Genomic DNA, 22,383 nt, shown 5'->3' with positions numbered 1-22,383 from the left:
TTGCCAAATAAACACATTACTTCTTTCTGCTGATCAGGAGACACTGTTGTGAGATTGAAAACATGTCAGCAACACATCCACAGGCAAACTTACTCATCCCAGGGTGTAACTCCTCTGTTTCAGAACGGAGCTGCACTTCAACCACCTAGCTGAGAACAGTGCTTTTGGGATTGTACCACAGTCAAAGGTAACCATACAAGGTTCTACTGCAATCCAATCATTTTCACATATTCTTTATAGAATTTACCGAGGCCTGTTTTATAGCCTGACCAATTCCTATATTGATGTTTGAGCTGATAGTAATGTATGTACAAGTTTACCTGGGCAGTGAGCGATTTTAATCCAAAACACTTTTTGTAAAAATCTGGGAATATTTTCCCCCGGTTCGGAGAGAAGCGACTTTTGTTAACAACCAAGGCTGCAGCTGATGAACGAGCATTTGACTAAAAGTCCCGATATTTCCTAATTTCTTTTCATTGGTTCACAGTCATTGTGGAATCATCATCACAGGCATATCCTCTCAGTCAGGCTCTACTATGTGTGATATTAATAATGGATAGATGATACATAGATAGACAGACAGACAGAGAGACAGACAGACATGGAAGTAGTAAAGTGTGTTCTGATGTGACCTCCTCCAGCCCGAGGACAAGCAGCGAGCCTCGCAGCAGTTCACCAAGCTGCAGGCGGCCATGAAAGTGCTGGGCATCTCCGGGGAGGAGCAGAAGGCCCTTTGGCTCATCCTAGGGGCCGTTTACCACCTGGGAGCCGCCGGAGCAACTAAAGGTAGGAAATATCTATCCACTGTGCTGGTCGTCACATGATGAGAACATAGACGTAAAAAAAAAAAAAGGGACCCAAAACAAACCCAGAAAGAATGTCAATTGTCCTTTTGCAGATATTTAGAAGATTTGAAATTAACTCAAGAAATCCGACTCTTTACTAAAATAACTCTTCATCCTCCAAAACATATCCTGCAACCAGTGACTAACCTCACCTCCTGAACTGGTCCATGTTCTGTGTCATTTGAGGACTGAGATATGACGCACCGTATCACATCCCCTTTAATTAAATGACCCAGTGTGGCGGTTTGTTTCCCGGAAGGGAAAATTCAAGGAAAGGAAAAACCAAATGCACTGTCGCAGTCCATTTACTCTCATGCGGCGAGGCTTTAAATTAAGTTCACCATTCATTAGGGTCACACAAAGTAAGGCACAAAGCAGGCAGCTTTTAAGAAAAAACGACGTTATGCAAACAATCAGCCCAGGCAGTTAAAAGATGGCAACACAAAATCACATCACGCTACACACGACACAGGTAAATCCACAGAGGAAAAGAACCCAGACAGAGAGTCAAGAACATTGGAGCTTTGACAGTCTTACAGCGGCTCTAACTACAGTGTCATCACACAGTATCATAAGCCAGGACTGGACTGCATCCCAACTTTTACAATTACCACACCTAGGGATTTTTTCTCAACTTTAACCAGCAACGTGTTCCTCTGCCCTGCCTCCCTTGTTTTTTCTCATCCCTCACCTCTTGACGTTAATGACACGACCCCGCTCAAACGTCCACAAACTGTACAGAATCCAATGCAGGTCCATTTTCACACAGGACTGGAGTTGACTTTCTCCTTACTGCCACTAGGTGTCAGGCTCGACCTTTGAATGCACTCACTCCCAGCGGGAAACGTTGACTGCAACAACATCCAGAACCCGGGACCATTAGATTCTCTTCCAACTGATGGATTTTGTTTTGTTTGTGGTGTGGAGAGTGCTTTATCAGCGTAGAAAGGTCAAATTACAAAACAGTTTTCTCACTCCAGTGGTGTCTAACCATGCAGATAGATTTGTCCAGCTTGTGAGGCAATCTGTGAGAGGTTTCTTAGAAGGAAAAAGCCAAAAGTACACAGATGTATGTGGAGACGGTTGTCCGTATACCGCCGGCTGTATACGTGCATCTAGAATCCAATAGAGGAAGATCATTTGCCGTTTGGTTGAGCCAACATTGAGGGAATCTTTACACTTTTGCCGTTTTGCAAATCATGACTCTAAGGCGAGCTACATCTACAAATACAGAACTATATTTTTAATGTTGTGTTAATCCGAGTGCTTTTTACATGTCTGACTCAATATAAATTCTTAATCGCTATAGAATCACACATATTTCCATCTTGGGTCTTGACCTTGTCCTAAAAATATCATGAGCTTCTTCAGCATTTAAACATGTCATTGAATTTTGGCCAAAGTGGCAGAAGACGTATCGTGGTGCGCCAGCGAGTCACAGTCCTTTCAGTTGGTAGATGATGGCCTAAACTATAACCATTAAGTACGACGGCCTTTGCTGTGTGAAGAAGTGTCTCGGCTGTAAATCTCTGCCGGAAAGCACAACATTAGAGTGGCTGCAGCGGCGGATTTTGTACAGTGTAGAATTTTCCGGGGAACAAATAAATGAAAATAAACTGGGTGTGGGGGAGGGAGAAGGTAGAGGACAAACACACACGATGACTTCTCGCCCGTCGGAGATTAGATTTGTGTCGTTTTCATGCCACTGTGTCCACATGAAAACAAAAGCAACATGTCAGCAGAATAATTCTAAGATTTTGGAGTGTTCACCGGCTGCCTGTCATTAACCCTCCGCTGGTGCCAAAAGTGACACGTCTAACCTCTCAGCTCGCTCTTCCAAAGCCTGATGGTTGGTCGTCCGTGCTGTTTAATACTAATGTTTGTGCTTTTTCCTGTGACTTTGAATTGATGAATGAATGAACTGTGGTATCTCTAACCCCCTCTCTTTACTTTACTTGCATGTTTGCATGCTGTGCCCTGTCAAACACAGACGGAGATGAAGGTAAATGGAAAAAGAAAATCCACAGCACACAAGTTGTTGACAGTTTGTCACTTGAAAGAACTTTATTTCGGAGGCTCTCTTGTTTGTATTTTCTCTCTTAATGCCTTTATCATTCCTTCGAAGGCTTAAGTCATTAGCATTTTCATGGTTTCTGCTTCTACCCCTTCTCCCTCCATTCACCTCCACCCCGCTTGTGCTCTTGTGTTCGAGACGTTTTTCTCCCTATCTCATTCTGTTCTGTTTTTGCGTAATGAAAATCACAGGGATCAGAACTTTGCCATCCCTTTAAAACGTCTCTCTCTGATGCCTCCACATGTCGCCCATATGTCACCCAGCAACACATTCTCAAAAGCAAAGTAAAGCTCGGCCATTTTCACTTCTCTAGTTAGTGCTTTGACAGTCTACCACATAGCTTTTATTTCCTGGCTAACCCCATGTCCCCCCTTGTAGTCTCTGCCTGGCAGAGGCTCCCGTTGATTCTCTGGCTCCGTGACTCTGCTCTTTGATTGGATGGGCTTTGAATTGCCTCCAGACCAAATGGAGATGCTCTCCTCACGCGGGCATTCACGCAAACTCTGACTGAATGTCAGTATATAATCAGTCATTAGCAGTCGAAATCTGAGTTGTTAGTTTTGCTTAAAGTGAGGCCCTCACATATCTTAGAGTACAGCACTTTCCACTGTCCAGTGTTGGTGAGCACCCTCGGATTTCTGTTTTTGACTGACAGGAGTGGAACCTGACATGGTCTCTGCTGTTGGAGAACCATCCACCTCAAGGTTGAGTGGTCTGAGACGCTTTTCTCCTCACTACGGTGGTAAAGAGTGGTTATTTCTGTCAGCTCTTACCAGTCGGACAATTCTCCTCTGACCCAACAGCCGATACAGAACTGCTGCTCACACAGATGCAAGAGACTGTAATGCGTGTGAAACAGTTTCAAAATGGCTCAACCTGACGCCAACAGTCATCACCTTCTTCACTCTCTGATGCTTGATGTGAACATGACCTGAATCTCCTGACCTGCTCTGTCCTGCTCTGGTCGGCTGACTGGATAATTGAATGAATTAGCAGGTTTACATGTGGTCCTAATAAAGTGCCCAGTGAGTTTAAACTGTTCTACTGATGGTTAAACTCAACGTCAAGGCAGAATCCTAACAGCTCAGCCGTCAGTTTGCCCACAAGTCTCCTGCCGTCCACCCCTGTCAGCCACAGAGAGAAAATATCTCTTTTTGGATTCACCGTTCAGACCTGCCACGAGAAATTCTTATCTGGATTAAAGGCTAAGACTGTGGTCGATACTCTATTTGTGCTTCCACCGTGTGTTTTCACTTCGTGTTAGCTATAGCTCAGAAAAAGCACAAGCATTATGTGGCTTGACAGACACCGCACACATGTTTTCTTACAGAATGGATCTCTGGTTAAGCATCTTTAATTTCTTTTTTACCCCATTAATCCACTATCATCTCCACATTTCTATACCTGTCATCTTCATTATCTTTCCTCCTCAGGTCCTTGTCCAAATTGCTTTGTATTTTAAAAACCCCTTTTTACTTTTTTAGTGGGACGTAGGCAGTTTGCCCGTCATGAATGGGCCCAGAAAGCGGCCTACCTGCTGGGCTGCACCCTGGAGGAGCTGTCCTCGTCTATCTTTAAGCAGCAGGCCAAAGGACTGCAGCACTCCGCCTCGTTCAGAGGAGCACAGGACGAGGGCGGCCAAGGCGATGGCTCAGGTAACAAGCCAGCGTCTGAGTTCTCCTTCGTTAGATCATGTGCACACCGATGTTTGCTTTTCACCACAAATCGTATGTGGTCGGTTATGGTTGTCCAACCCCCTGAAATGATGGACAGCCCAGCAAGGTGCAGTGCACCTTGATGATATTAAGATCAAGCAAAATGTGGACTCAATATGCAGAGTTATTGAAACACATGAGTAAACATTAGTAAATGTGCTGTAAAGAGAAATTTGCAAAGGAAAGACTGACCAAAACAACAGCACCGAGGTTGGGAAAAGTGGTAGCCTGAGACCTAGACGAATTCTGGGAGCTCATTTCATTTTCTCTACCACACTCGCCCCCTTCCAATAAATTGGAAAGTGATTTCCAACCGGCAGAAATCTTGCTGGTCCAATCACAACCGATTATCTGATTATGGGCGGGGTTTTTGTAATCAACCAAGATGACTGCCGCTGATCAACGAGCATTTGACTGTGAGTACCTGATATTTTCACATTTCTCCCACAAAAACAACAACAACAGTGGTTCACAGACATTGTGGAATCATCATCACAGACATCTCCTTTCTTCTCTAGTCTGTTGACATTCTCACGTCGCTCAACAGACTTCAGATGATTCGTCGCTCTCCTATCTTCCTATCTCCTTTAGCATAGAGTACACTGGACCTTCGTATGCAAAAGAAAAGGAGAAATAGACGCCCCACAATTCATTGCGGCAGCGATATTGAATGTGACACGCCATGCATTAATGTTAACGATTAACTCCGAAATAGAAATAGAAGTAGAAGAAGAAGAAGACGAGAATGAATATGACCCAGAAGAGACGCACGTCATCTTGTAAGTTATATTGCATATGAATCATTATCACACGGTGGTAAAACACACTGAAACACGCTGGATGGAGACGCTGCATTTTTTGTAGTCCATCTTCGGAAATGTGTCGTTTCACTATGGCAGACGTACGTCAATAACATCCGCTGTCGCATAATGAAGTAGTACAGTGTAAGTGCAGTCGGATTCTCTGATTCCTCCTTGACACCTTTCCTTGACCTAATGACGTTTTCCGTAGAGGAACAGAGAACAATAGATAGAAAAAGACGATAGGAACGGCAATCCAAATCAACGGCAGCTAAAAGTTCACAATCCTAACAGATAATACCAAATTGTGTTCGTTGTGGCTATATCAATAGCTTTGTCAAGCTATTTCCCTGATAAAATTCTAACCCTAACCCTGGAAAATGTCTGTCAAGGAAAAATAAAATTATTTTAAATCTGACAAAAAATTTGAAGGAAGAATCAAGGTTTAGTAGTTGCTAAATGCTTTAGTAGTTCCCATGTTTAAGATGCTGTCAATGATGAGACCTTGGAGAAAACTCAATCCTTTTTTTTTTTTGCTTGAAAAGAGTACAAATGTTACCTGGGGGGCTGGTTTAGGAGTTGACGTCCTGCTCTCCCCCTCGCCTGTGTCTCTCAGGCTCTAAGGTCACAGCTCTGGAGTGTTTGGAGGCCATGGCATCAGGACTCTACTCTGAGCTCTTCACTCTGGTCATCTCCCTCATTAACAGGTGAGACCATACAATAAATACCCCTGAATGTGTAGCAAGATTTTTTGCCTATATTTTTTATTATCTTATAGATTCTTTATTGTTTTGATCCTGTCGGTAATATTCACAATGAAGGTGCCACATATTAGACAACATATCTGAGCCATATCCATATCATACCTTTCCCCTCCATCCTTTTCTGTTTCTCCCTTCCTTTTTAGCTTCTCCTTTCTCTCTGCGGTTTTACTATGGACTGTTTGGCTTTTTTCCTACTGTGATACACATACGCGGTCTGCAAATCTGTCTCATTGTTAGAATTTTCCTTTCAGGAATACCTTTTGTTCAGATGTTTGTTTTGCAACAGTTAGTTGCGGCGGTGTTACACGGGTGTCTGTGAAATCAATGTGCCGTCTCACTTTTCTGTGGTGCATTTCATTTTACCGCGGCTGTGTCTCGAAAATCCTTCGGCTGTAGTTCTTTAGAAAAAAGCCTGCACACATGCTTTTTACTCACGGATGTCAGACACAATCCGGAAGGTTTCCCATTTATCTTTCTATACTTTCCACACTTTACTCAGTTTATTGTTTATTGTGCCATTGCCTGCGACACAACCCCACTTATAGCGGAAAAAGGTTCATGTTTTTTAATGTTTCCTGCGGGTTTTTTTATTCACCTCTGTTTTGCAATCATCAAAATATGCCCAAACTTTTGCAAACTACTTCATACATATTGATCTTTATACAGTAGTAACTGTAACCCATGTCAATGTTTACCAGACATTATCATTCATTTATAGCGATATAGCAGTCAGTACCAAAATACAAGTGGATCACTCTCTTGTAAACTTCACCCAAACAATGAAACTGACAAAATCCAAACAATTTAGAATCACTGATATATTCAGGAAACTTCTGCTTAGCATAAAAGAAGAGTTTATTTATAAGCTGGTAGCATGCACAAAAACTTTCTTTTATCCTGTCTGCCTGTTGTGTATTGACATGTTAAAGCGGAAAGTGATTATTTTATACCATTGTTGATATGATGATGACACAGAAGATCTGCTTCTGCAGTGTCGAAGCTACATAACAATTCATTTGTCGTTCAGGGCGCTCAAGTCCAGCCAGCACTCTCTTTGCTCGCTGCTGATCGTGGACACTCCGGGTTTCCAGAACCCCCGGCTGGCCCAGCAGCAGCGGGGTGCCACCTTCGAGGAGCTCTGCCACAACTACACCCAGGAGAGACTGCAGACCCTGTTCCACGAGCGCACCTTCGTCCAGGAGCTGGAGCGATACAAGGAGGTGCTATGGGGCTGACGGTGCACAGTGTTGATCTATGGCCTGGAGAGAACGTGACGCACAATAGCACATTGGCTTTTTTTCTATTCTGATAATCCACCTAATTTGTAAGATAGTCTGAAGTTAGTTATTTTAAATGCATACATCATTCAAATGACAACAAAACATATTCACTCACCTCTTGCGGCATCAGCCCATGCAGAAAGTATCAGGTTTGCTTAGTCAGGTTTCAGTTCTGTGAATCATAGCAAATACCAAATATGTAGGCCTGTGTGTGTGTGTGTGTGTGTGTGTGTGTGTGTGTGTGTGTGTGTGTGTGTGTGTGTGTGTGTGTGTGTGTGTGTGTGTGTGTGTGTGTGTGTGTGTGTGTGTGTGTGTGTGTGTGTGTGTGTGTGTGTGTGTGTGTGTGTGTGTGTGTATATATATGGCAATGATTCCTAATACGTTGTTATTAAAACCCTTATGAAAAAGAAATGTAATTGAGTCTTAGTATTTTACAGTTTAAACATAAAAAATACAACTAAATATATACTACTTGTATTTTTGTCAAACAAACGCTGATACGAATACGATTTCCAATGGAAATTCATTATGACTAAAACATATCCATTCTGACTGTTACTTGCGTTGGATTCTGTTCAACTCCGTTGTTTTGTGTGGAGGCTAAAAGATTAGAGACAGTTGTCTCCATCCAACTGCATGGACATATATCACAAGAGGTGACTGAGAAAATATGAATACACAAATTATGTACAAACTAGCAATAAAGCAGCATGACCTGCATATACAGTATACAAAGGAACTCCTCCGTGTTCAATGGTTGGTCTTAGAAATCCCCATCCTTTCCACTTTACTCACCACAATGAGTCGTATTATTCAAAGACGAATTAACGTAATTATACTTCTATGCATAATCAAATTAAGAAATATAATAGAAACATTGCACTAATTACAAACACTCACACAACCCAATCTACAGTCTTGTAATGGCTAATTTCCATAATAGAAGTGAATAGCTGCTCTTGTGATTTGTTGATCAAATCATCATCTTCTTCTGCTGGTAAATTTGCTGTAGATCACTAACCCTAACCCTTTATCCCCTCCGGCGTCTAGGAAAACATAGAGCTTGCTTTAGATGACATAGAGTGCAGTACCTCACGGTCGGTAGCGGCTATTGACCAAACCTCCACCCAAGCTCTGGTAAGCATAAGACCCCTCACTACTCAGTCTCTGTCCTACGCATCTCATCTGTGCATGTGATGCTGTTGTTTCTCTGCTCCTACCTGGAACCTGTTATGAGAAAAGTGTGGTTCTTCATAACGGTTCCCCGTTCAGATTCAAGGTCCTTGCCTGAGTTTTAATCTCTTCAGTCGGAGAGACATTAAGGCAAATCAAGTCGCGTAGCGTAAACGGGTGCTCCAAAAATATGACTCTCAGCCAGCGGATAGCCCCGTTCATCACTGCTGGCAAACGTAAATAGCTGTAGCTCAGGGCTAAACTGGCAAAGCTGGTATCAGTGAGCGCTAAAACCTTATGATCTGAGATCCGGGAGGGAAAACTCTGCTTTGTGCTTATTTGACTTGGGATGACACTACTGCATCGTGCAGCGATAATTAGATTTTTTCTTTTTGTTAAGATCTAACAGTGAACACGGATCAGTGTCGGTTTTCAAATCCTCCAACTTCAATTTCCCTGGCAACATATTCTTTGTTAGTTTTTCTTTTTCTTCTTCTGCTGCCATATATTGCATACCGTACATACATGTGGGTTCCACACCACGTTGGATCAACTTGGCCTAAGCTGTTTCTCCTCTATAAGCCTGCTTAATAATAACCAGGCTTATAGAGGAGAAACACTCAAATTAATGTAGCAGAAAGGAGTCCTGAAGTACAGAGGATTCACTGGATTTCTTAAGAGCCCATGTAGAGTTACATGGATTGTATTTTATAAGTACGAAAGAAGGTGAGGGAACTGGGCAAAGTCAGTAGTGATGAAAACTGCTCCACTGTGACCTAACAGAAGGATGCTCAAAAGTCAGAAAATGTATACAGTATCCCCAAAGTTGAAAAGACAGTGAGAAAAATCAATCAATATTTGAACATACATCGTAGATAAAGAGTAAACATTCAAGTACACAATGTTTTTTTTTTTTTAATTCTAGTACCCCAAGTGCAGCTGATCATTATGAGCTTATGAAAAGTGCCTTCTCTGACAATTTCACACATGCGTCTTAAAACCATTTACATGTTCGAATTTTCTCTGAATGTCTTCACAAATTTTTCAGTTGTTATTTAAACAAACAACTTAGGCATTGGCTGACAATATTGAAAAGAAAACAATTAACCAAATTGAAATTTAATTTTCAATTTGTCTCCACTAACAAAAGAAAAACCACTGTACCCTGCATATTGGACATTTGGCTTTGATTTGAAAGTTTCATGAACAGATTTTTCATGAAAATTCGATAGAAACAGTCTTCTTAATTGTCAGTTTCAAAATGGTTGCCTGGGACACCACATAGGCCTGGGATAAATCTTACAATTTCTACTGTATCTACTGTACTTTTTCATATAGGCTACGAGTTCTGTTGATATGTTTTTTAAATAATCGGATACCGATCTACAATACATATTGAATTGATCTTTGAAGTACACTGAAAGTACACTTCTTCTTCTTCTCCCTCTTATTTTCTTGTACATCCCATAACATTTTGTTGAATTAAATCTTCACCCTCAGAGACCAACAGACACAATCATTTTTATACAATACCAGGCCTGTTACTCCATCCACTGAGTTCGGCTCTTTTTGTTTGTGCCTCTTTTTACTCCAATTTGCTCCATTTCTTTTTGGAATCCCCTCTCTTCCTGCAGTATTCATTTGAATCAAGTCAGTGAGTTGTTTCTCGCTTGCTGGCTTGGGGAGGTCTGTCTGTCTCTTTGCTCATCAGTTGGCTTCATGCAATTATTGGTGGAACAAATGTGTGTGGTTCCAGGACTTTCAGGACACGTCACCATGTAGCATTAACAAGTGTGTTATTTCAAAATGTCATTATTCCTCAGGAAATAATGGTTGTATCTAGAAAAAAAAGATCAGACATATTTATGATGTTGTGATCTATGGGTTTGCTCCAGTTTGTAAGACTGTCTGAGACGTGTGTAGGGCAGTTTGCATTCTGCTGAGTGCAATGTTCTAATTGTTGTTGAAGGCGCCTACAAACAGAGCTGTCAGTCATATGGGGTTAAGGGTTGTGATAGTTTTAAGTAATGTGCTGATTTGTTGGCCAATTCTTTTACCACATCGTTCCAGGCTGAAATATCTCGAAAACTATTGTATTTATTGTCATGGAATTTGATACATTATTCATGGTGCTCATGGGAGCAAATATCTCAACATCTACTGACTGGACTGGCTCAACATTTTATTCACACATTCATGGGTCTCAGACGATGCGCCTGTATCTGAATGGCCATCGAGACATGTGTCAGCGACTGCCTCAACAGCTAGTAGCTGTTACAGACATCCATGTCACCCTTTGAATGAAGTGTAATAACTTTTTCTGATCCCTCAACTGTGGGCGTCTCCGACTCAGAAGTTAGAGAGGTCGTTGTCCACTGACCCAGAAGGTTGGTGGTTCGATCCCCACTTCCCCTAGCTGCCGATGACTCTTCCGGCAGTGTATGAGTGTGACAGTAAAATAACAGTAAATGTGTAGTGTAGTGTATATCGCCGCTATCAAGTCAAGCTTTCAGTTTGCCCATAACTTCCTTTATGACCAAGACTAATGACCAAAACTTAAACCTGAACAAACCCTATCCATAGCACTGCCAGTTTCAGAAAGGTTCACTGATAATTGAAGCGACAGATTTGAAAATGCCAACAAAAGTCTTTTTAAAGGCAATGTGTATTATTTTAGTCTGGCAAAGGATTCACAAAAACCTCTGAGCCAAAAAATTACAAGCAGATGACCCATGGACATGCAAAATTGCTTGATGTTAAATGATACAGGCAACAAAGCTAAATCACCGACTTGTGATGTCTTGTCAAACTTCAACAAGATAATTTAGAAGATATATAAATAATCCATATCTCCGGAAAGGTTCTAAATTGCGTCTCGGCTGTCAGTGAGGTTCCAGCAGCACAACACAGCGTTTTATCTTTGCTCAAAGACACTGAGAGTCAGTTAATCTTCTATTTTCATCAAAGGCTGCCTGATCTCTGCCAAGGACACAAATCTAAGTATCACGCTGTACAAATCATAGCGGGCAAGATTCAGACATTTAGCTTGACAAGAAGAGCAGCCGTCACTGCATTAATCAGCTGTTTATGAGGCTGTGTCAGGGCTCACTGAAGGCTGAAGGCCAGCTTCCAGGCATCCAAAGATTGTAGGAGTATCACTGCTGGTTCTAGGGGAGATTATTATATTTAATATGCTAAAATGGTAGACCTCCACAATGTTCAGCGATCACATAGAGAATACTGTCATTTTTTTTCTTGGTCCAGTTGGTTAAAAGATTGACCCTTCTGCTTTGGACAGCAGAGTATAGCTTTGGATACTGAGATCATTTTTGACGCCAGCAGGAAACAAAACACAACCCAGCTGTTGCCTTTATGAATTTGTGTAATCCTGTGAAATGAGGCTGCAATTTTATAAGTTATGCATTTATATGAACTCCAGGGCCAGAGGTCATTTTAAAGCTACCAAACAATCACAGACCTGAATATAATCTTTCATGAACAAATGTGTTTATCTGCCAGGCGACTGATTACTAATCATCGTGGACCTGTTTCCAGTCGGACCCATAGAAAACCCGAATCTGAACGCAGGATGCATGAATACATTTTCTAAAAAGAAACATGGGACCTGGTTTTGATTAAAACCAAATGCACCCAAATAAAGAACCAGAGCAGAATCCTGCCATTCCAATTTAGGCTGAAAACAAAACAAACAAAAAGGAAAGAAAACCAGAAAAAGAAACAGCAGTAGGTATTCTTCCAGTTTGATTCACGAGAGGCTTATGCCTTTCCGTCTTTATTTCGCACCGTTCCAGCAGAATAGCTGCTCATGAAATTACAATTTCATCGATCAGCAAAGAAAGATGTGTTGAAATCTCAACGCTGCCAATGTCGATGGCTGCTAACTGCAAATATTTCAGCCCCGGCCAATATCCGTGAGCCTGTGTGAGTGTGTCGACTTTCCACACGGTTTGCACTTTGCCAGCTCACTGGGCTCTGATGGTGACTTGTTGTGTGAATAACAATGTTAGAAGCACAAGAGGGAAAGTGTGAACCCCTGGCTGTGGTTGGGTATATGCCAGTTTTTTCTTCATCTGAATTAAATCGGCCCGCTGTTAAACAAAAGCGAATAAGTAAGGTGACCTGTTTATGTGCTTTTAGGTGACGAACAAGGGGAAACTAAAGAGTTATCTCAAAGGCGGGGAGGAGTGATTTCAGTCCTGGTCATATTTGGCGATTGCAGCACCCAGCTGCGGGATAATATTTGTTCTTCTCCACAGTGCGCCATTCATATTCATGCCTCGATTATTTCTTCTCAGATATTCACTTATATCCAGTATTTCACATTTAAAGATCCACCCAGTCACTGTTTGCGATCGTACCCCCGTAACACACGGAGTAGATTTGGTATGTATAAACCCATAGTATCACCAGATGGCGCTTAAACACGTCTCCTCTCAAGAGCCCAGACCTTGGCAGTGACGATACAAGAGAGTGGGCATCCTTCCTGAAAATAAAGGATTCCCTACAGTCATTAACAACTCTTCTGTGGGAGACATGAAAAACTGTAAAATGAGAGGGGAAAAAATCATTCTCTCTCTCAACAAAAACAGGAAGAACAACATTTCAACCAAATGAAAATCAATTCCTCATTCACAGACTCTGATTATAAAGACTCCCACTTCAGTAATAACCTGAAGTGGAAGTTCAAAAACATATACAAAATCAACAATCTCAACCATTGAGAACTCCGTGGGGATGCCCACACGTTTAGATTGAACAGTGCAGCTTTGGCATGAACAAAAATCGGAACAAAAAGCTAGTTTGGAAAGAGGATGAGCGTTGTCTGGAGAGGCTCTAATGTGGCCATGTTGAAAGGTGAAGATAGAACGAGTAGCTAAATAAACGTTTGTGTGCATGTTAGTTTTTATGTTGTTTTCTGAATAAATGTGACCTTTTTTGCTTTTTAAGGAATTTGTTATATCATCTCTTTGTTGGATATTTGGCTGCTTAGTACCTGTACATTGTCCCATGACGATCTTAAGTGGTGAATTGAGGTTTCTATACACATCATACCTTGACCTCCGTCAGGGTCAAAGTGATTGTAAAAGAAAAAGGTTGCGGACATTCGTGACTGTTCGTATGCGTCCCAGGTGCGCACTCTGGCCCGGACGGACGAGGCTCGGGGCCTCCTGTGGCTGATGGAGGAGGAGGCGGTTCAGCCTGGAGGTTCAGAGGAAACGATGCTGGAGAGACTCTTCAGCTACTACGGCTCTGCACAGGGAGACAACAAAGGTGAGAGCTCAAACCCGTCATCAACAGCGGGTTCACGGGGGCTGCAGGAGCAACAAACATCTCTGTTGATGCACCCAGTATCACTGTGGAGTGAATTGGAATATTTCCTTTGTGCTGCAGGGGCCAGTCTGCTGCTACGAGGGGAGAAGCCCCACCTCTTCCTGCTCGGCCACAGCCACGGGACCAACTGGGTGGAGTACAACGCTCAAGGCTGGCTGAGCCACGCCAAGCACAACCCCGCTGCCCAGAACGCCGCCACACTGCTGCAGGACTCCCAGAAGTATGTGCCTCACAGACTTACACACAGAACATCTGCTCTATTAGAAGAGAATCTGTGGGTATGTGTAAATAATTTGTGTTGCTTACAACCAGGTGTCAAACACCGATTCCAGTACTGCGGTGTCTCTTTTGCGCTTGTCTGTTCAAATCGACCAGTTGTTGTTGTGTTATTATTAACTGAAAGAAGAAAAAAAACTCTTGAACAAACACACAAACTGATAAACAAAGTAACAAAATTGTCTGTGTACAGAAAAAGGTTGGTGAAATCAGGAGCATCTCAGAAGGAGAATGGCACTCAGCGTAGCGTAAACGTCCACCAAGGCCCAACAGTCCCCCTCAGAAACCACATTAAATCCAGTAGATACAGATGTTGGTTTCTGTGATCCTCCTCAAATTGCACACACTCATAGACATCAGTCTCCTAAATATGATGTATTATTTTTCATCAAAATCCATGCGATATTCCCTGGGAAATCTGTGAAAATGTCAAAAAACGCATTGGTTAGGATGCACACAGTAGTCAACATTTTTTATGTATTACAATCATAAAATCTCCCGATCCGAATGTTAAAGACATTCAACATTTAATGGGTTCTTCCTTGGCTCGTGTCCCATCCTTCCACCAAACTTTGTAGACCGTTCAGTAGTTTTTGCGTAGTCATGCTGTCAAACAAACAAACCAACCAACAAACAAACAAACAAACAGACAGGGGTGAAAACATAACATCCTAATGAACAATCGGTTCAACCTTGAAGTGGATGGAGGACCATGTCAGGTTCCACTCGTGTCAGCCAGAAATCTGAGGCTGCAGTGACACAGACTCACCAACACTGGAAAGTTGAAGATTTAAAAACGCAGCATGGTCTGATGAATCTGGATTTCTGCTGAGGCTGAAGATGGTAGAGTCAGAATCTGGAGTCAGCAGGCTGAGGCCATGCAGCCCTCACCTTGTGTCAACAGTTCAGGCTGATGCTGGTGGTGTGATGGTGTGGGGAATGTTCTCTTTGAACACTTTGGTACACCCAATAGTGGTTTGAATGCCACAGTCTATATAAACAATTTACCATCTTCTCATGGCTACTTCCAGCCTGATATTGTCAAAAAGCAAAAGTCGTCTCCAAGTGGTTCGAGGGTTGTGACAGTGACCGTGGTGGCGAGTGTAAATACAATCTGTCCTTCTGCCGCCACAGGAAGAACATCAGTGGGCTGTTTATGGGCCGGGCCAGCGGGGCCACTGTGTTGTCGGGCTCCATCGCTGGTCTGGAGGGCAGCTCCCAGCTCGCCCTGCGACGGGCCACCAGCATGAGGAAAACCTTCACCACAGGTGTGGCTGCTGTCAAGAAGAAGAGCCTGTGTATCCAGGTCAAACTCCAAGTGGTAAGCAGATGAAAACATTCCTAAAGCCTTAACAGTCAGCAATCTGGGCCAACAGTCAACAACAAATGCAAACTGGTTCTTTTTTTTGTCTTTGTTATTGTTCATTATCAGGGTTAGTTGGTGAAATTATTGAGATTATGAACTGCAATTTTATATTGTTAAGGACATATTAAATCAAATACTTCACGATGCCTTCAAGCAAGTGAAGAGCTTATCTCAAGATTACCTGGATCCTTAAATCTGTCCATTTGTCTCTGCCTTAAAATTTGAGTCCCTGGTTTTGATTCATCATCCGGTCTTGATTGATGTTTTGAAACCCAACCCAGTTCACAGATGGACATGAAGAAGCATCTGGGTATCATTGCAGAGAGAAAAACTTCAAATGGTGCTTCCCCTATTACTATTCATATTCCTTCCATCCATTATCTATAGGCTTTATTCTTTAAGGGAACCGGAGCCAACAATATACTTAAATTGTGAAAAGAATATAAATTAACTGAAAGTATTTAAAGAGATTTGGTATTGTACTAAGGGCACCTTAGCTTTTAAAGCCCCTGTGCGCACCCATAATACACCCACGCAGGTGTTTCCTTTTCATGTATTTTGCCTAAAAAAGACACCTCCTCTCACAACCCTCCGGGCCTGTAAGTGAATTTGATTAACATTTTCGTAAACATGACTCGATGTCTGATCAATTGTTTCGCTGACCAAAACCAATCAGAAATCGATATCACCTTCATGTCAACTGTCGCCTTCTATCTTCTTTTAGGATGCTCTGATTGACATGGTGCGTCGCTCCAGGGTTCACTTTGTCCACTGCCTGCTGCCCAAAGCCGAGGCAGTGGGAGGTGGAGGTGAGCCCCGCGTGACGCACGGAGAGAGCCCCGAGTCCGGCCTCATGACTCTGGACGTCGGCCTCCTGAGAGCTCAGCTCCGAGGGTCGAAGCTGCTGGATGCACTGCGCATCTATAGGCAAGGTAGGGTGCAAACATTTATTTTCAGTTAAATTTTAAATGATAAAAGGAAAATATATTAAACGTGACAATGGGCAACAGACTGAAGGGCAGTCGTTAGAATATTTTATTGATTGCATGATGAATTTAAAATCCTGCTGAATTGACTTGAATTCTACCTATGGAACAGTGTGTTCAAAGTAGTTATTAGTACCAGTGTTAATTTCGCTAACAAAAAATATGACGAAAAATGTCCGCCAACGACCTTTTTTCCATGACAAATACGCGACGTGGACGAGATAAGTGACTCTAATGACATGCAGGGTCCCACCAGGTTCAATATCTTTATACCATTTTAATACAGACAACATGACACCCTGCTTTATTATTCATTTAGTCCTGAAAATCTAAAAAGTCTCCTGTGTTTGAACTCGCTTTTGAACAGCATTGAACAACATTCAGAAATCAAAGTTTTTTTTCCTGACATTTTTTAGACTAGAGTCAGCACATTATGAGTGTTGTTAAGTCTTTTTATTTACAAATCATAAGTATTGCCCAAGTTAATCCAATGATTCCCAAATCATAACAAATTATCAATTTCCCTGCTTCCTCTTACCTTGATAATTGCATAAATCATTATTTTCTCTTCTTAATCATGCAGCCTTTGCCCATCTACAGTTGGTTCAGAGTGCTCAAATTGCACCAGCATCCTGCAAGTTCCACCCTCTTACTTTTATGAGTCCCCCAGTTTCGCAGAGGAACAGTACAAAATCACTGGCATGCTCCTCTATTACTGATGTGATGTTAAAGTTGTGGCTTTGGTTTTGAAGCAGCTGGGGAGAAAAGAAGAGATCATTAAACTTTGATCTTAACTTTACTGTCAGGTACTGGAGTTAGTTTTCTTTTGTAATGTTCCAAAATTCCTCAAGTTTAACCTGCTTTCGAACTCCTTCACGTTTCATCTCCCTCTCTGATGATGTCAGCGTAAACTCTGCACTTTCTTCCTTTCATGCCCAAATGATTTGAAGCAGTGATGAAATTAACTTTCAGAGATAGAGAATCTGAACATTTTCTAATAACCTTCAACCTGTTGATGTCCAATTATTCTCTGTTTTCATTCAAGGGTGCTTAAGGTCCTTTAGCCCTTTGTCCCAATGTGAAACTCTCTTCCCACAGGCTGTGTTGCTGTTCGTACCTCTAAAAGCTTGGAAAATCCTCCGTGACCTCCAGCGTTTCCACCTGTCAAACCCTCCTAACATTGTCTCTTTGCTCTTCAGTCTGTTGAAGAGTGTCTTTCTTTGGGCTGTACTTCTTCAGAAAACAAAAGTGCACCTCTGACATGCTGTTGGCTCCCCTCTAACCTTGGCGTTTGGCTTTTGTTTTTGTCCTCTAATCTTCTGTTCTGTTCCATATCTGTCTACAGGATATCCAGATCACATGGTGTTCTCCGAGTTCCGCAGGCGCTTTGATGTCTTGGCGCCACATCTGACCAAGAAGCACGGCCGCCACTACATTGTCACAGATGAGAAGAGGGTGAGTGTCTAGCAGCTTTGGCCTGATACATGAGATTTCTGTTGTGCGTGGCTGGTCTCTGTTTCTCAACCGTTTCTACGGCTCTCCGCCCAAGCCCATTGGTTTCCACTGAAGACACTATCCTCAGTATTGATTTGGTGCTTTGCGAGCATTTTTTGCAGTAGGATCATATATATATAAAGATGGATGAAGCCAAAATATCCCGGATATAGGCGCTGCAATTTTGTTCTGGTGACGCCATTTGGAGCCAGAGTCTGTGCATTATTGATCGTGGTGTGGAGTCACGGTATCACGGGCCTTGCACATGACAGGTCTCAGCTGTCAATCATGATGCTGGCCCCGTTTTCATAGCATCAAAATAACTAACGGAACCAATCTTATCAGAAGCATGAACACTTTGCTACCATTGGGGGGAGGTTATGACCTACAGGATACCAGCCAGCCACCAGGGGGCGATCAAGAGGATTTGGCTGTACTTTAAGGACCTGTCCAAAGACTGTATATAAAAATTTTCACTGTGTCCAGAAAAGTGAAGCTAATGCGGAAGTTTTTGATAATAAAACAAATAAAGATGGTTACCTTCATCTTATCCCTATGTACATATGTACTGTGCAAAAATATTTAGTCAGTAAAAATAAAGTGAGGCTGCTTTGAATTATAAGGCCATGGATAGTTTTTTTATGTTTCCATTAACGCCATAGAAAGAGCAGCAAAAAGAAAAAAAAGAAAAAACTTAATCAAACCATTATCTGTTGTGTGCAATTCTCTGCGGTACACTTGGGCAGGCATGCTGTTGCCTCTGTTGCGGCTGTCTCTTCATTCAATCCGAGACCGACTCCATGATGAGATCAGGGCTCTTTGGGGACCAGACCATCTGTAGCAGGACTCTATGTTGTTTCTGTCCCCGAAGATAGTTCTTTATGACAGGCAGTATGTGTGGGGTTATAGGCCTGCTGCAGAATGAAATTGGCACCGATACGACAGCTCCCTGATTCTAATGCATGATGGATACGAATGGAAACATCGAAAGTGCCTAAAAGGGTTTTGAAGCAGTGAACATCCGGTACATTGAGGACCCTTTGTTCCCATTGACCTACAACAGAATGAGATTATTTAATTGAGGAAAAACTTACAAATCTACCTTGTAACATCGTGCCACCTTTAACAACAGACAAATTAATTTATTTTTTAAATTATTGATGGTTAATGTGTCATTTTACCCACTAGAAAAGTTTAAGGTCTGATTCCTAGTTCTGCTTTTCTTGAGGCTTTTTGTTATCTGATGTGTTTAATCTTGTTTTGTATTTACATAGTGCTCTGAGTCCCAGACCAGAATCAGGAAGAATGTATAATTGTGGGAATAATGAAACAAAAAAAAGAAAGAGAATTTGAAAAAAACAACAAACATCAAACAAAGAAAACCAACAAAATCAACAGAAATATAAATTTGCAAGAAAAAGTAAATCAGTCCGTTGGGATTTAATTTCTGTAGAAATTTGTCTCAAAATTTGTTCTGAGAGCCTACAGAGTCGTAGATCCAATCCAATCACAGCTAGTCCTTCTTTTATGAGTGCACTCTGGTACATCTTTTTGCCAACCAGACGTGAATTATCAACTGTGGCTGAGCTGTAGCCTGTGACAGCTGGTACGTTTCGTGAAAACTTCGGGGTGAGCGTAACAGTGAAACTTCCTGGAGAATCGGTTGCAGTGGAAAGTTCCTCTTGTGGTCACCTTTTCTCAGCTAACGAGCTTGTGAAGCCGTCACATATCAGAACCCGTTTTACTGGGTCGCTCACTTGTGTGAACGCACAGGGACACTGGTCAAAGCCTGGAAGAAGATTGAGGTTTTTACCTTTTACTGTGTGTTACAAACTTTGTTCACAGATGACTTAAGGAGTGTGGTACCTTGATCTCAAAGGACAGATGACACTTACTAAAGTAAAGATGTTAGCACAACACTTAGCTGATATTATATAATTATTATATAATAAATATTCCGAAAACCGAATATCACTCGGCCGCACAGTTTTTTTCACAAGGTTTACCTGGCCCCAGAAAACCAGCTGTGTGGTGTTTCTACGACTGTGGAGAAAACCCCCGATGACGTCATCGGGGTCACTGAATCTCAGTTTGAGTGTGGAGACATTTCGAAGAGGAAACCTGCATGGCCAATGGGAAGCGAGAATTTGGAAGACACGGATGTTTAACCGGGGTCTGATGAAGGTTTGCTTCTGAGGTGCAGTAAAGACAATGTATAGTGCTTTGAGATTGCTTTTAGAAATGAAAAGTGCTCTATAAATCAAATGTATTATTATCATTATTATTATTATTATTATAGTATCCCACGTGTTCGGAGCGCGACTCTGGAGAAAAATAAAAATAAATCCTGGGCCTAGGAAGAACATTGGAGCTATAACATCTGGGTATTTTATTGTTTCACTAGTCGTCCTCCACATTCAAATCCCTCAGTGCGAACAGAATCACTTCATTTCACCTCTCCTCCTGCTCTCCTCTCTCCACTGTCCTCATCCTGCTCCAAGAGCGCTCTTGTGTGTAATTAATTATGATTACGCAGGCTGGCAGCATACGGCTACTGTACTGATTAATTACCAGCAGGGGGAAGAGCTCTCTCTGTCCTCCTCCCTCTCCCTTCCCATTCCCATTCCCTTGTCTCTCTCCTCTTTTTTCCTTGTCTCATTATCTTCCCATTCCTTTTGCACGGGCACCAGAACAGTTTAGGGAACATCCCCGAGCAAATGATTAATGTCTTCTCCACATTCTGTGCAGGCAGTTTATAGCAGCTATGCACAGAGGGTGTGATTAGCTTTCATGAGTGGAAGGTGGGGGTGCTGCAAGCAGAGCTACACTAAGGTCCCCTTTACCTGATGCGCAAGGGTTTCTTGTCAAAATGTCAAAGAAGGATTTCCCTTTTCTTTTAAAGAAGAATCTGATTGGCTGAATCTGAACGCCTGCCTATTTGCGTGTGTCAGTTAAATGTGGCATATGAAACGACCAATTAAATTAATAGCCACTTTCAACAGAGGTGATTAAAGTGGATTAATTAAGCAGATCCGTGAAATCAAGCTCTGCTCTCCTTGCCACACCACAACACACTGGTAAGAAGTGGCCCGCAAATGTTCCGCGGCAGAACTTCCCACTTGGAAAGAACGAGTGGTACCCAGTTGTCTGTGGAGTCAGGAATGAACAGATGATAGGGGGAGGTCCGAGATGGAGAAGGGCCTATAAGTGGTGGAACAATTTCAAAAGAATTGTTCTTCATCGAAAGAGAAAGCAAGAGAGGGCGATGTGAATCTTTTCGTCGGAAGTCACTTTGACTTCGGAGCGGCCCAGTGGTTCCTGATAAACATGTACAATAACATTCTGTGTTAAAGAATTTCAGTAATTCATTTCAGTATTAACAAATGTGCTTTTCCCACTGGGACATTGTAAAATTGTAAAAACTATAGGTTTACCAAGCCTGTCTCCGAATCTCAAAACACTTGTACCCGTTTCCCCTCGATTCCTCTGAATACACTGTGAAGTTGCCATGATGTCATGCGCCAGATTATAGAGATATCTCAACATGTCCATCCAGCTTGTTTGAAAAATTGTCATTTTAGAAGCCACTTTCAGGAGAAAGTAAAAACAAAGGTGTCGTGCGTAAGATATTCTGACCTTTTTACGCTGGTGGAGTTCTCCCCCATGAACTGTCTCCCTCACTAGATCCTACACTGGACCTTTATCATCTTCCTGCTCCAAAGAGGGGAAACCCTCAGCTCATTTATCATTTATCGTGATGAAACTCTTGGAAAATTTTCATCACACTGCTTTTGATACTTGTGCCTTTGACATGTTGTGTCCCCGTGCACAAGACATGTTCAGAAAAGGTGCGATTACAAAAAACAGCTTATTCTCTTCTGCCTCCAGTGGTGGATGCACGTATCATTTTGAATAGATTTATAATATTTTAACACATTAGTTTTTACCACAGGTGTCAACAAATCTTACATTTTAAATATCTCAAGGTCTTGGGGCAAATTTCACAATTGTAAACCTTACTACTGATAAGGGTATAAAAATAAAAATTCAACATTTTCTGCCTGTGGAATATATAACTATTGCAGAGTGTAGACCCCCTCCCCCCGAGTGGGATTTAAGAATTCATATTTTTCCTCTTTTTGAGCACATAAATATTGTCACTGACTCAGATATTGAAATTCTCAGTCGTTATTCCCAGTATCAGCTTTCGAAAAACCTCCGCGTTCAACCCGCAGCGAGCGAGCAGTCTGCAGTTTGT

General features: G+C 42.1%; 1 protein-coding gene and 1 long non-coding RNA gene across 14 annotated transcripts in view; one reads left to right on the top strand and one right to left on the bottom strand.

Annotated features, from left to right (window-relative positions):
- Window positions 1–22,383, top strand: part of myo18ab (myosin XVIIIAb) — a 118,886-nt gene that overhangs the window by 43,925 nt on the left and 52,578 nt on the right. For 11 of the 13 annotated variants that reach the window (XM_035622215.2, XM_035622214.2, XM_047335436.1 and 8 more), the window contains 12 exons: window positions 124–187; window positions 642–786; window positions 2,836–2,847; window positions 4,404–4,574; window positions 6,051–6,141; window positions 7,226–7,418; window positions 8,529–8,615; window positions 13,802–13,943; window positions 14,064–14,223; window positions 15,414–15,600; window positions 16,370–16,577; window positions 17,977–18,086. In XM_035622215.2, coding sequence (XP_035478108.2) covers window positions 124–187; window positions 642–786; window positions 2,836–2,847; window positions 4,404–4,574; window positions 6,051–6,141; window positions 7,226–7,418; window positions 8,529–8,615; window positions 13,802–13,943; window positions 14,064–14,223; window positions 15,414–15,600; window positions 16,370–16,577; window positions 17,977–18,086 — 1,570 coding nt within the window. The remainder of the gene's footprint in view (window positions 1–123; window positions 188–641; window positions 787–2,835; window positions 2,848–4,403; window positions 4,575–6,050; window positions 6,142–7,225; window positions 7,419–8,528; window positions 8,616–13,801; window positions 13,944–14,063; window positions 14,224–15,413; window positions 15,601–16,369; window positions 16,578–17,976; window positions 18,087–22,383) is intronic. The other 2 variants (XM_047335443.1, XM_047335437.1) reach the window with 1 other exon arrangement.
- Window positions 15,813–17,932, bottom strand: LOC118298962. Its single transcript, XR_004789730.2, has 4 exons — window positions 17,749–17,932; window positions 17,170–17,386; window positions 16,335–16,566; window positions 15,813–15,951 (listed from the first exon to the last, which is right to left on the bottom strand). It is a non-coding gene; the product is annotated as an uncharacterized LOC118298962 (long non-coding RNA).

This window comes from Scophthalmus maximus, chromosome 11, assembly GCF_022379125.1.
Source record: "Scophthalmus maximus strain ysfricsl-2021 chromosome 11, ASM2237912v1, whole genome shotgun sequence".
In the NCBI taxonomy this organism is placed as follows: Eukaryota; Metazoa; Chordata; class Actinopteri; order Pleuronectiformes; family Scophthalmidae; genus Scophthalmus; species Scophthalmus maximus.
The sequence above is the reverse complement of the archived record's forward strand: the minus strand, read 5'-3'. Positions and strand labels throughout refer to the sequence as shown.